Raw genomic sequence first — 14,413 nt, 5'->3', positions numbered from 1 at the left:
TAGTCATGTGACCGCCGGTCGGCTGACCGACAGTCACATGATCTCCTCCGTGAGCCCGACGGCTCACTATCCCGATGGTCGGCATGCCGACCAACAGGGACTATTTCCACTCGTGGGTGTCCACGACACCCATAGAGTGGGAATAGAACCCGTGGCGACCGTAGGTCGCCACCGAGCCCGCAGCGTGGCGAGCGCAGCGAGCCCGCAAGGGGCTTGCTGCACTCGCCCCTCCCCGCCGGGATCCCGGCGTCGGTATGCTGCCGGGATCCCGGCGTCGGTAAGGTGACCGGCGGTCAGGAGACCGCCGGTCACCCGTACTACACCCCTGTGGATTACTTCGGCGGGAGCACAGTGCATTTGCTGCTTCCACAATGTAGTGATAATTGTGTAGACACTTTCTGATAAAGCGGGGGCACACCCATGAGAACTGCATAAGTTTTTCCCTGGAATCGCTGTAATTTGCCATTTTTGCTAACTATTTTGTACTTTCTTTTACCATGGAATAGATAAATATGGAACTATTTTTGCCGGAGTTATTGGATTTATTAGATTTATTAGTAGACACTGTTTGCAATAAAGAGTTCTTGGTCCTGGGTTTACCCCAAATATTTTTAACTGATTTTTGCTCTCATTGAAAGAGTTGTCACGCAAACAGTAAGCAGATATTTATATATTTTCTTTCATCCTACACCTGTGCCATAAGAGATATTGTTTACACCATCTCCATCTCTTTACTGAACGCAAAATATCAAGATTATTATTGTCTGTTGACTTCTACAGTTGAAAGGTGTGGGTCTCTCCAATCAATTTAACCCTTAAAAAAACCAGGCATGCTTAATTACATGTGATCAAGGCTCAACTATGTCATTTCATGTTAAATTCCCCATCACTTTAGTGGGAGGGATTTGTGGCTGCCTCCTTGTGAAAATGAAGTCAGGGAAATGGCAAATGTGCCCTTTTCATCAAAGAAGCAGCGTGTGGAGGATCTTATCTTTAGATCTCCCAGCCAGCCAAGCTTTCCGATGTCTGAGCACAAAGTCTGCAATGACATCAGTGCCAAATGTACCTCAAGGAAGTTTGGAGCTATTTCCCCAGGGTGTTGACCTATTCTACCAGCTGCTAGAGCACACCATGTGCAGTAAAGTGGACAAAAGAGATCCGACCACAATTTACTGTATATTGGCCCTCATTCCGAGTTGTTCGCTCGTTCTTTTTCATCGCATCGCAGTGAAAATCCGCTTAGTACGCATGCGCAAAGTTCGCACTGCGACTGCGCCAAGTAACTTTACTATGAAGAAAGTATTTTTACTCACGGCTTTTTCTTCGCTCCGGCGAACGTAATGTGATTGACAGGAAATGGGTGTTACTGGGCGGAAACACGGCGTTTTAGGGGCGTGTGGCTGAAAACGCTACCGTTTCCGGAAAAAACGCAGGAGTGGCTGGAGAAACGGTGGGAGTGCCTGGGCGAACGCTGGGTGTGTTTGTGACGTCAACCAGGAACGACAAGCACTGAACTGATCGCACAGGCAGAGTAAGTCTGGAGCTACTCTGAAACTGCGAAGTAGTTTGTAATAGCAATATTGCGAATACATCGGTCGCAATTTTAAGAAGCTAAGATTCACTCCCAGTAGGCGGCGGCTTAGCGTGAGCAACTCTGCTAAATTCGCCTTGCGACCGACCAACTCGGAATGAGGGCCATAGCTCCAGAAGGTCTTACTGTTGAACCCACTAGAAACAGCAAGGAGCCCCAGTGTTCCTTTACATTGTACGGCTTTTATATGTACACAGTATTTAGAGCTAGATATTTAGGGAATAGAAAGAAAAAAACTATTCAACAAATTTTAAACAACATGTAAAATACATAGGAGGGTATCCAATTAGCTGTGGTTAATTACCAAATTCCCGGAAACAGCCCCGTTTCACTGAACCTGTGTGTTTTTTGAGAGACAATGTATTTTTTTTTTTTTACAGGTGACCAAACTGGATAGCCTGTAAAAAAACAATACAGGTAAAAAAATTGCGAAAAACGGACCCGATGTATCTTCACCTGTAATTGGATACCCCCATAATCTACATACTTTGCCTAAATCAATGACCATTACTGTAACTATAAAATATTAAGTTTGTTTGTTTTTTTTTCTAAAAAAAAAAGTCAAATAAAAAAAATAATAAGATTTTAAACCTACCGGTAAATCTATTTCTCCTAGTCCGTAGAGTATGCTGGGGACTCCGTAAGGACCATGGGGTATAGACGGGCTCCGCAGGAGATAGGGCACCTAAAAGAACTTTGACTATGGGTGTGCACTGGCTCCTCCCTCTATGCCCCTCCTCCAGACCTCAGTTAGAGAACTGTGCCCAGAGGAGATGGACACTACAAGGCAGGATTTGGAAATCCAAGGGCAAGATTCATACCAGCCCACACCAATCATACCATGTAACCTGGATCATACATAACCAGTTAACCGTATGAACAAAAAACAGCAACGGTCCAAGACCAATTCCAACTGTAACATAACCCTTATGTAATCAACAACTATATACAAGTCTTGCAGAGTTTCCGCACTGGGACGGGCGCCCAGCATCCTCTACGGACTAGGAGAAATAGATTTACCGGTAGGTTTAAAATCTTATTTTCTCTTACGTCCTAGAGGATGCTGGGGACTCCGTAAGGACCATGGGGTTTATACCAAAGCATCCAATCGGGCGGGAGAGTGCGTATGACTCTGCAGCACCGACTGAGCAAACGCTAGGTCCTCATCAGCCAGGGTATCAAACTTGTAGAATTTAGCAAGAGAGTTTGACCCCGACCAAGTCGCCGCTCGGCAAAGTTGTAATGCCGAGACGCCTCGGGCAGCCGCCCAAGAAGAGCCCACCTTCCTAGTGGAGTGGGCCTCAACCGAATTTGGTACCGGCAATCCAGCCGTAGAGTGAGCCTGCTAAATCGTATTACAGATCCAGCGAGCAATAGTCTGCTTCGAAGCAGGTGCGCCAATCTTATTGGCATCATACAGGACAAACAGGGCCTCTGTTTTCCTAATTCTAGCTGTCCTGGCTATATAAATCTTTAAGGCCCTGACTACGTCCAGGGATCTGGAATCCTCCAGGTCAATTGTAGCCACAGGCACCACAATAGGTTGATTCACATGGAATGAAGAAACCTTAGGCAAAAATTGCGGACGTGTCCTCAATTCAGCTCGATCCACATGAAAAATCAAGTAGGGGCTTTTGTGTGACAAAGCCGCCAATTCTGATACTCGCCTTGCCGATGCAAACAACATGACCACCTTCCAAGTAAGAAATTTCAACTCAACCTTGTTAAGCGTTTCAAACCAGTGTGATTTTAGGAACTGCAACACCACGTTGAGGTCCCATGGTGCCACTGGAGGCACAAAAGGGGGCTGGATGTGCAGCACTCCCTTCACAAACGTCTGGACTTCTGGAAGAGAAGCCAATTCCTTCTGAAAGAAAATCGAGAGGGCCGAAATCTGAACTTTAACAGAGCCTAATTTCAGGCCCATATCCACTCCTGTTTGTAGGAAGTGGAGAAAACGACCCAGATGAAAATCTTCCGTAGGTGCATTCTTGGTCTCACACCAAGACACATACTTTCGCCAGATACGGTGATAATGCTTAACCGTCACCTCTTTCCTAGCCTTTATTAAAGTAGGGATGACCTCTTCCGGAATCCCCTTTTTTGCTAGGATTCGGCGTTCAACCGCCATGCCATCAAACGTAACCGCGGTAAGTCTTGAAATACACAGGGCCCCTGTTGCAACAGGTCTTTCCTCAGCGGAAGAGGCCAGGGATCTCCTGTGAGCATCTCTTGTAGATCTGAGTACCAGGCCCTTCGAGGCCAGTCTGGGACAACGAGTATCGTCTGTACTCTTCTTCGTCTTGTGATCCTCAACACTTTTGTGATGAGAGGAAGAGGAGGAAACACGTAGACCACTTTGAACACCCGCGGTGTTATCAGAGCGTCTACTGCTACTGCCTGAGGGTCCCAAGACCTGGCACAATACCTCCGAAGTTTTTTGTTGAGGCGTGACGCCATCATGTCTATTTGAGGAGTTCCCCAAAGATGTATTATGTCTGCAAAGACTTCTTGATGAAGTCCCCACTCTCCTGGATGGAGATCGTGTCTGCTGAGGAAGTCTGCTTCCCAGTTGTCCACTCCCGGAATGAAGACAGCCGACAGAGCGCTCACGTGATTTTCCGCCCAGCGAAGAATCCTGGTGGCTTCCGCCATCGCGACTCTGCTTCTTGTCCCGCCTTGGCGGTTCACATGAGCCACTGCTGTGACATTGTCTGACTGAATCAGAACCGGTAGGTTTCGAAGAAGACTCTCCGCTTGTCGAAGGCCGTTGTATATGGCCCTGAGTTCCAACACATTGATGTGTAGACATGACTCCTGGTCTGACCAAAGTCCCTGAAAATTTCTTCCTTGTGTGACTGCTCCCCATCCTCGGAGGCTCGCGTCCGTGGTAACCAGGATCCAATCCTGAATTCTGAATCTGCGACCCTCCAGGAGGTGAGCACTTTGCAACCACCACAGGAGAGACACCCTGGCCCCTGGGGACAGAGTAATTTTTCGATGTAAGTGTAGATGGGACCCGGACCACTTGTCCAGAAGGTCCCATTGAAAAGTCCTTGCATGGAACCTTCCGAATGGAATGGCCTCGTAGGCCGCCACCATCTTTCCCAGAACTCGAGTGCACTGGTGAACAGACACCCTTTTCGGTTTCAGCAGGTCTCTGACCATGTTCTGGATGTCCTGGGCTTTCTCCATTGGAAGGAAGACCTTCATTTGTTCCGTATCCAGTATCATACCTAGGAACGGTAGTCGAGTTGTCGGAATCAACTGTGACTTCGGTAGATTTAGAATCCAACCGTGTTGCTGGAGCACTCTCAGAGAGAGCGCCACACTGCTCAGCAATTTCTCCCTTGATCTCGCTTTTATCAGGAGATCGTCCAAGTATGGGATAATTGTGACTCCATGCTTGCGCAGGACCACCATAATTTCCGCCATTATCTTGGTGAAAATCCTCGGGGCCGTTGAAAGTCCAAACGGCAACGTCTGAAATTGGTAATGACAATCCTGTACAGCGAATCTAAGGAATTATTGATGGGGGTGATATATGGGGACATGAAGGTACGCATCCTTTATGTCCAGAGACACCATAAACTCCCCCTCCTCCATATTGGCTATTATCGCTCTGAGCGATTCCATTTTGAATTTGAATCTTTTTATGTACAGGTTTAGGGATTTCAGATTCAAGATAGGTCTGACCGAACCGTCCGGTTTCGGGACCACAAAGAGGGTTGAGTAGTAGTAACCTCTTCCTTGCTGGTTCATGGGAACCCTGATTATCACTTGCTGTATACACAGCGTTTGAATTGCAGCTAACACTACATCCCGTTCAGACGTGGAAACTGGTAGGGCCGACTTGAAAAATCGGCGCGGGGGCACCTCTTCGAATTCCAGTTTGTAACCCTGGGAAACTATTTCTAACACCCAGGGATTCAGGTCTGAGCTGACCCAGACCTGGCTGAAAAGTCGAAGACGTGCGCCCACCGGTGCGGACTCCCTCAGGGGAGTCCCGAAGTTATGCTGTGGGTTTTGGAGTAGCCGGGGAGGACTTTTGTTCCTGGGCGCCTGCCGAAGCAGGTGCTCTTTTGCCTCTGCCCTTACCTCTGGCAAGGAAGGAGGATCCCCGACCTCTTCTGGACTTGTGCGACCGAAAGGACTGCATCTGATAGGGTGGCATTTTCTTTTGCTGTTGGGGAATATATGGTAAAAAATTTGATTTACCTGCTGTAGCTGTGGAAACCAGGTCCGTCAGCCCATCCCCAAACAATACATCACCCTTATAGGGTAGTACTTCCATATGCTTTTTGGAATCCGCATCACCCGTCCATTGGCGAGTCCATAAGGATCGTCTCGCTGAGATCGACATGGCATTGGCCCTAGAAGCCAGCAATCCAATGTCTCTTTGAGCATCCCTCATAAATAAGACTGCGTCTTTTATATGGGCTAGCGTTAAGAATATAGTATCCTTATCCATATTTTCAAAATTATCTGTCAGCTCATCTGCCCAAGCTGCAACTGCGCTACACACCCATGCCGACGCAATCGTCAGTAGTAGTACAGCACCCGTATGAGAATAAATACACTTTAAGGTAGTTTCTTGCCTGCGATCTGCAGGGTCCTTATGGGCAGCTGTGTCTGGAGACGGTAGCGCCACCTTCTTGGACAAGCGCGTCAGGGCCTTGTCCACAGTGGGAGGTGATTCCCAAATCTCCCTGTCCTGTTTAGGGAAGGGGTATGCCATATAAATTCTTTTGGGGATCTGCGGCCTCTTCTCCGGAGTCTCCCAAGCTTTTATAAAGAATTAATTTAATTCATGAGATGTGGGAAAATTAATAATCTATTTCTTTTCCTTAAACATGTGTACCCTTGTGTCGGGGACCGAGGGTTCATCCTCAATATGCAAGACACCCCTAATAGCCACAATCATACACTGAATGGTTTCAGTCACCCTAGGGTGCAATTTTACTTCGTCATAGTCGACACTGGAATCAGAGTCCGTGTCGGTAGTAGTGTCTTTTGCTAAGGGACGTTTTTGAGACCCCGACGGGCCCTGTGAATCGGTCCAATCCGAGGATTGACCCCCTGATGTTCCCCTTAATTCAGCCTTATCAAGCCTTTCATGTAAAGATGTCACACTTGCATTTAACCTATGCCGCATGCTCATCCAATCCTGAGTCGGCACCAGCGACGGGGACACACCACTCATTTGCTCCACCTCCTCCTTGGAGAAGCCTTCCGCTTCATACATGTCGACACACACTTACCGACACCTCACACACACAGGGGGTTACCTATAAGGGGACAAAACCCCAACCAGGCCCTTAGGGGAGACCGAGAGAGAGAATGCCAGCACACACCCAGCGCCCAAACACTGGAATATATGACCAGATAGCGCTTTTATATATTTATAATGTTAATCTCCACTCACTGCATCGCCAATGTGCCCCCTCCTCTTTTTTCCAGCCTGTGAAGCTCAGCAGGGGAGAGAACAGGGAGCCAGCGTTTTCTCATGCAGCCTCTGTGGAGAAAATGGCGCTGGTTAGTGCCGAGGATCAAGCCCCGCCCACCCGACGGCGGGCTTCGGTCCCCTCATGCTATTGTAAGAAAATGGCGGGGGTCCGTGGTTTTACTGTCCCACAGCCTAATCCAACATATTTATGCCCAAATTGAGGTTTATTACTGCCCAGGGCGCCCCCTGCGCCCTGCACCCTACAGTGCCTCTTGTGTGTGTGTGACTGGGAGCAATGGCGCGCAGCTTACCGCTGCGCGCTTACCTCATGAAGATCTGATGTCTTCTGCCGCCTGAAGTCTTTTCCTCAATACTCACCCGGCTTCTATCTTCGGCATCTGTGAGGAGGACGGCGGCGCGGCTCCGGGACGAACCCCAGGTGAGACCTGTGTTCCAACTCCCTCTGGAGCTAATGGTGTACAGTAGCCTAGAAGCAGTGTCCAACCTTACAAGCCAGCTCTGCTTCTCTCTCCTCAGTACCACGATGCAGGGAGCCTGTTGCCAACAGGACTCCCTGAAAATAAAAAACCTAACAAAATTCTTTAAAACAGCAAACTCTTGAGAGCTCACTGCTTTGTACCCTTTCTCCTCTGGGCACAGAATCTAACTGAGGTCTGGAGGAGGGGCATAGAGGGAGGAGCCAGTGCACACCCATAGTCAAAGTTCTTTTAGGTGCCCTATCTCCTGCGGAGCCCGTCTATACCCCATGGTCCTTACGGAGTCCCCAGCATCCTCTAGGACGTAAGAGAAAAATTAAAAGAGATCAGTTCATGCACCATATTTTCTTTTCGTGATAGATAGATCTCAGTACCTTTCATAACTATTACACAAGCTTTTGGATTTAGAAGTTGCTGCCACAAATAAAGAATTACATAAAAATAAAAGATTACTATTCTTACATATATATATATATATATATATATATATATATCGGCAATGTAAAATAAAAATAAAGGGTATGTGGTAGCGCAGGTAAGCTCATTAACTTTAATACAGGTTGAGTATCCCTTATCCAAAATGCTTGGGACCGGAGATATTTTGGATATCGGATTTTTCCGTATTTTGGAATAATTGCATACCATAATGAGATATCATGGTGATGGGACCTAAATCTAAGCACAGAATGCATTTATGTTACATATACACCTTATACACACAGCCTGAAGGTCATTTTAGCGATTATTTTTTATAACTTTGTGCATTAAACAAAGTGTGTCTACATTCACACAATTCATTTATGTTTCATATACACCTTATACACACAGCCTGAAGGTCATTTAATACAATATTTTTAATAACCTTGTGTATTAAACAAGGTTTGTGTACATTGAGCCATCAAAAAACAAAGGTTTCACTATCTCACTCTCACTCAAAAAAGTACGTATTTCGGAATATTCCGTATTTCGGAATATTTGGATATGGGATACTCAACCTGTATATTAATCTTTACCATTTCTTGCTATTTTATTTCTTAGGGGTGAATTTAATGCTAGACGCCTATTTTAAAACATTCCTTTATGTATTTCCCAATGGTGCTTGTAAGAACCAGTCTTATGATTTGTCCTACATTGACCAAATGTGTCTATAGTCTATCTATAATCAAAAGAGAAGCAAAACTTTCATTCACAATGCTTACTGCAATAGAATTCTTGTACTAAAAGGTTCTTCCAGGTGCCCTAGATTTGTTGACAGTTTCTGTTGCACTATATAATACTCACAAAAAGGAACATAGGGTTAGTTTTATGCAATGTTGGCTGGTTTAAACCAAAGGGTTTACAGGCACGGTGCCGTGACTTCTTTAAAAAAAAAGTCTATTATACTAAAAAAACTACTGTTTTTATTCAAATTGTTTAATGCCAGTGGCATGGTCAGTGCTAATGCTCAACTCCTCCTTTTTGTGTGTTTGTGTTTCTCTGAATAGTCCTTTTGCATTTTCCATCTTGTATTACTATTCAGAGGTATTTAATTATAAGTAATAAGTAGGACCAATGCTTAACATTTAATTGATGTTCTTATTTTCAATTTCATCCATCTCTTAGTGTACTTTGTATGTTTTAATATGTTTAATCTATCTACATATATTCAGACGTAGTAGAAATAATAAGCAGGTAAGATTTTATTGAAAGATATAAAATAATTCATAAGAAAACCTAATAACTTTGAATTGTTAATTTTAGAAAGCATTAAAACATGGTTGATCATCTGCACAGATGTAAGACCCTTTGTATATTTGTTATTGTTTAATGCATTTCATTGTAAGCCCTGTTTACTCTCTATGCCAACTATCCATTGTCTCAATAAAAATCAATATTCCCCCCCAAAAAAAAAAAACATAGTTCACAGTATTAATATAATAAGCAGGATTCTTTTCCCCCAATAAAACATTAATACAAAAAAAAATAGTTTAAACAAAAAATAAACTGTTGAAAAAAAAAAAAAATATTTTTAAAAACCTGTGATTTTTTTCAACCCTGCTTTTATGAACTTGATCAATTTCATATCACATTGGAGTTTTTACAGAGAAAATTATGGGAGCCCTTACTTCATAAAGCAGTTCAATACATTCAACAATTAACATTTTCAGTTAAAATAGGCTATATGAAAAAAGCACAGTCATAGTGAGATGCACATTAAGGAAACCTTGAGGATATTCTGTAAACCCAAAAGGAAACCAGGTTACATATACCATTCTTGACAATTTCTTCTTCCAGAGGAGATTATAAAAGCAAGCATCAAACAGTTGCTGCTCTACTTACATCGTCATCATGATACTCTGCTTGGAAGCTCCAGACATTCTCCATTGAGATGTTCTACGTCTTAGCAGTAATAGAAAGGTTGTACTGAGAAGCATCCAGAAAGCAATGGCTGACTTTCTTTGGATGTACAAATACAAGGTCTCAAAAAATGCAGGACACAAAGTAACTGGAGAGCCGTTACACTGCAGTTATTTTAGACCTTATCAATTACGTTCCTGTAAATATTACATGATACAGTGTCAGGATTCTTTTCAACAACCTGACTTAGACAAACCTACTATGCTGCCTACACTTGATGGGTCTACAATCCACAAGACTCATACAACATAAAATATCAAAGCTTGATTTTATATAAGTATATCCAGTCAAAAGTAAAAATGTATACGTTTCATGCAAATGTACCATATATGTGCAGTTTGTGTTCACGGTGATGCAGTTTTACAAACAATATAAATAATTATCTATATTAAAGATTTATTAACAGTTTTAAAAATATTATTACTAACAGTTCTTTATTTAGCGCCAACAGTAATAAGACAAGACTGGGTAATAACAGACAAAGAGGTAAGACAAACACGCTTGCAAAATTCATAGAAGAATAGGGATTTGATACATGAGGATAACTGCTACCTATTGCATAATGGTCCAGCCAGATTGCAGAGGTTTTTGGTGGACTGCATGATCCAGTCACAGAGCAATGTTGGCCTGGTGTCTATGGGTTGTGAGTGTAGAAAGAGAACATATGAGGGGTGCGCAATAAGTTTCCTGATATCGGGTGTATAGATAGAGAAGACATAGGGGTATATACAATTGCGGTCGAATTCCGGCTGGAATTCGACCGTTTTTAAATTCGACACAATTCGACAGTCAGACACCCTCCCGCCGGGACCCGAATTCGACATATTCAATAAAAAACGGATTCGACAGTCCCACTGTCGAAAAACAGACCAATTGACGGCAGTGTGCGTCCTGGATTCGACTTCATGGACGGCACAAAAGTGTTAAAAAAAACCCAGAAAAAAAATGCATGGGGTCCCCCCTCCTAAGCATAACCAGCCTCGGGCTCTTTGAGCCAGTCCTGGTTGTAAAAATACGGGGGGGGGAATTACAGGGGATCCCCCGTATTTTAACAACGAGCACCGGGCTCTGCGTCCGGTCCTGGTGCAAAAAATACGGGGGACAAAAGACGTAGTGGTCCCCCGTATTTTTCACACCAGCACCGGGCTCCACTAGCTGGAGAGATAATGCCACAGCCAGGGGACACTTTTATACCAGTCCCTGCGGCCGTGGCATTAAATCCCCAACTAGTCACCGCTGGCCGGGGTACCCTGGAGGAGTGGGGACCCCTTAAATCAAGGGGTCCCCCTCCTCCAGCCACCCAAGGGCCAGAGAACCACAAGTACCAGCATGCGGGGGGAAACGGGCCCGCTGGTACCTGTAGTTCTACTGCAAAAAAATACCCAAATAAAAACAGTACACACACACCGTGATAGTAAAACTTTATTACATACATGCACACCGACACACACATACTTACCTATGTTGACACGACGACTCGGTCCCCTTCACCAGTAGAATCCACGGTATACCTGTAAATAAAATTATACTCACAAAAATCCTGTGTAGATCTGTCCTCTTCTACTTGTAATCCACGTACTTGGCAAAATAATAAAACGCAAAACCCGGACCACACACTGAAAGGGGTCCCATGTTTACACATGGGACCCCTTTCCCCGACTGACGGGACCCCCCGTGACTGCTGTCAAAGAGGGTCCCTTCAGCCAATCAGGAAGCGCCACGTCGTGGCATTCTCCTGATTGGCTGTGCGCGTCTGAGCTGTCAGGCGGCGCACTCGAGATACAATGTAGCGCATAGGCGCTCCATTGTATCCAATGGTGGGAACTTTGCGGTCAGCGGTTGACCGCGAGTAACCTCGAGGTCAACCGCTGACCGCAAAGTTGCCACCATTGAATATAATGGAGCGCCTATGCGCTATGTCTGCCCCGCATGTCAGGCTACTCCCCCCCCCCCCCTTCCATCACACACAAGTACAAAAGCATCGCACAGCGGCGATGCTTTTGTACTTTAGGAGTAGCTCCCTACCAGTGCAGCTCTGGCGCGCTGGCAGGGAGCTACTCGCCGCTGTGAGGGTCGCAGCAACTGCGTGTGACATCACGCAGCCGCCGCAGCCCGCCCCCGCATGGTCCTAAAATCCGGGGGTGTCCAAGCGTTTGCAGGGCGAGTGTCTGACGTCAATTCTGGGACCGGACAGGCTGAAGTGATTGCAGCGGCTGAGTAAGTTCAGACCTACTGAAAAACTGCACAAAACTTTTTTGTACCACTCGGCTGCACAAGCTTTCGCACACTTGCAAAGCAAAAATTCACTCCCCCCTAGGCAGCGACTATCTGATCGTAGCGCTGCAAAAAATAGCTAGCGAGCGATCAACTCGGAATGACCCCCATAAGCAGCACTGCACACCGAAGAAGTCAGCATGTTCACTTCCTTCACAAACTCACTATGGAGCTCAACAGAGGCCACTGAGATCTTTTACAACTAAAGAGTGATCTGCGACATCAGGAGAGTTTTGATCGACTGCAAGCTGCTTTTGGGGAGGAAGCACTGTACTGAACCACTGTACATGAGTGGTCTGCAAAATTTCGGCCCAGGAGACAGTCCCTGGTAGACAATGAATGCTGTGGCCAACCCGTATCCCCCATCATCGAAGACAACGTTGTTGCTGTGCGGGTCATAGTTGAGGTGGACGCCAGGGTGACTGTGGCCAAGTTAGAGAAGTAAATCGGCATCTCATCGGGATCCATCCGCTTGATATTCCACGAAAAGCTTGGCCTGGGAAAGGTTTCTGCGTGCTGGGTGCTAAATCAGCTAACTAGAGAGCAGGAGGAGGCTCGGGTGACTTTGTGGCGCAACATGCTGGCCAAGCTTGATGGCAGTCGTCAAACTCCGTCTGGGAGATCATCAGTGGCGATAAATTCTGGACCTACAGTTTCATCCCCGAACCACTATCGCTGGACGCAGTGGAGAGGAAGGAACATCAACATCACCTTCCCAGCAGATGTACGGAACTGACTAGAAAGTAGGGACAGCCAGGGCACTCACAATCTTTATATTGTGAATCCGGAACGGACTGAGCTCAATCCATACACTCAACAAACGAGTTGTAAACATACTGCACATGAATAATCTTTTTATTTTCCTTACAGGTGCCATTTTTACATAATTACACACACATTGCAAGATACTTTTATATACACATTGTAAGATAATCATAGCGCTCATTACACATTTTACCTGAAACCAAACGGTCACCTCAGTGGACCCCAGCTGGAGGTGCACTGTCACAACAGTTTCAACGTGAGCGCAGTGTAGTCAAGCAAGTGGTGGCTGTTTGTGTGGCTAAGACTAGTCATGTAGTTACTGTACCACTCATGCAGCAGCGAACCATCACTGGGAGACTGGTACGCCAACCAATGCTTGCCGCAAGTGCTGGAAGCGATTTCCAGGCGTAATCCAAGAACTCTCGCTTGTGGTGCCCTTCTCCATCATGACAATACACCTGCCCAGAAGACCAGGAAACTTTCTGGCCCATAAACACATCCAGAAGCTTAGTCATCCGCCGTACAGACCAGACCTGACCCTTTAGACTTTTGTGTGTTCCCACAAATCAAGCGCAAGATGAACAAGACTAATTTTGAGTCACCAGAATATGCAATGGAGACCTTCGTTCAACACATAGAACACATAGAAGGCATACCAGCTTTGAACTGATCCAGCTGCTTTACCAAGTGGTTTGAGCGCATACAACTTTGCACAGACTCCTCTGGCGAATACTTTGTTTGTAAATACAATACGTTTTGTGCATCGGAAACTTACTGCACACCCCTCATGTGAAATACTATGTGGACTGTTTAAAGTAGAACTATGTGTAGATAATTGTCTGCGCTGTGAACGGAGGGTTGATTTTTAGCTGCTCCAAAAAAGAAGTAATATATGATTTATAAATAATAGAGCGCTTGTAATAAATTACGTGTACGCAATATCGGAAAAAAATGAAAAGGTTACCCATAATTTATTACAAACGCTCTGTTATTTATAAATCTTAAAGTGGAGCTAGTTGTATAAAATAATCTATGCCGATTATGTGGGAGGTGCTGGGAATTTGATAATATTGCCTGATATGCTTGATGTACACCTTAAGTCAACTGCAATACTCTCCCAATGAAGCGACACTTTAATAAGCTGGACGCATTTACAGAAATGTATCTTTCAACTTCAAAGTAGACCGCTGTCTAGCAAGTGTTTGCAGAGCCAGCAACCCGGACCTCACAGGGATCATGCAGGACATAGAAGGTTGATCTCAGTCAGAAAGGATTATTCATACAACCATAAAATACATATAGATAAAACAGTAAAATGAGGGGAAACAGAGAGAGTCGTACCCTCCCTGGGAAGAGGCTGTGTACTGTGGCTGGGAAGATCCGGGATACCTCAGCTCAATGAACCCGGCAACAGCCTCAAGCTTAAGGTAAGGCAACAATCAA

General features: G+C 45.3%; 1 protein-coding gene across 3 annotated transcripts in view; it reads right to left on the bottom strand.

Annotated features, from left to right (window-relative positions):
* APBA1 (amyloid beta precursor protein binding family A member 1) overlaps positions 1-14,413 on the bottom strand; it is a 354,528-nt gene that overhangs the window by 86,710 nt on the left and 253,405 nt on the right. The window contains exon 4 of one of the 3 annotated variants that reach the window (XM_063913906.1): positions 9,854-9,907. The exons of the other annotated variants lie outside the window; for them this stretch is intronic. Within the exon in view, the coding sequence (XP_063769976.1) occupies positions 9,854-9,907 (54 nt within the window). The remainder of the gene's footprint in view (positions 1-9,853; positions 9,908-14,413) is intronic. 3 annotated transcript variants of the gene reach the window in all.

The sequence above is a fragment of the Pseudophryne corroboree genome, chromosome 1 (assembly GCF_028390025.1).
Source record: "Pseudophryne corroboree isolate aPseCor3 chromosome 1, aPseCor3.hap2, whole genome shotgun sequence".
Taxonomy (NCBI): domain Eukaryota; kingdom Metazoa; phylum Chordata; class Amphibia; order Anura; family Myobatrachidae; genus Pseudophryne; species Pseudophryne corroboree.
The sequence above is the reverse complement of the archived record's forward strand: the minus strand, read 5'-3'. Positions and strand labels throughout refer to the sequence as shown.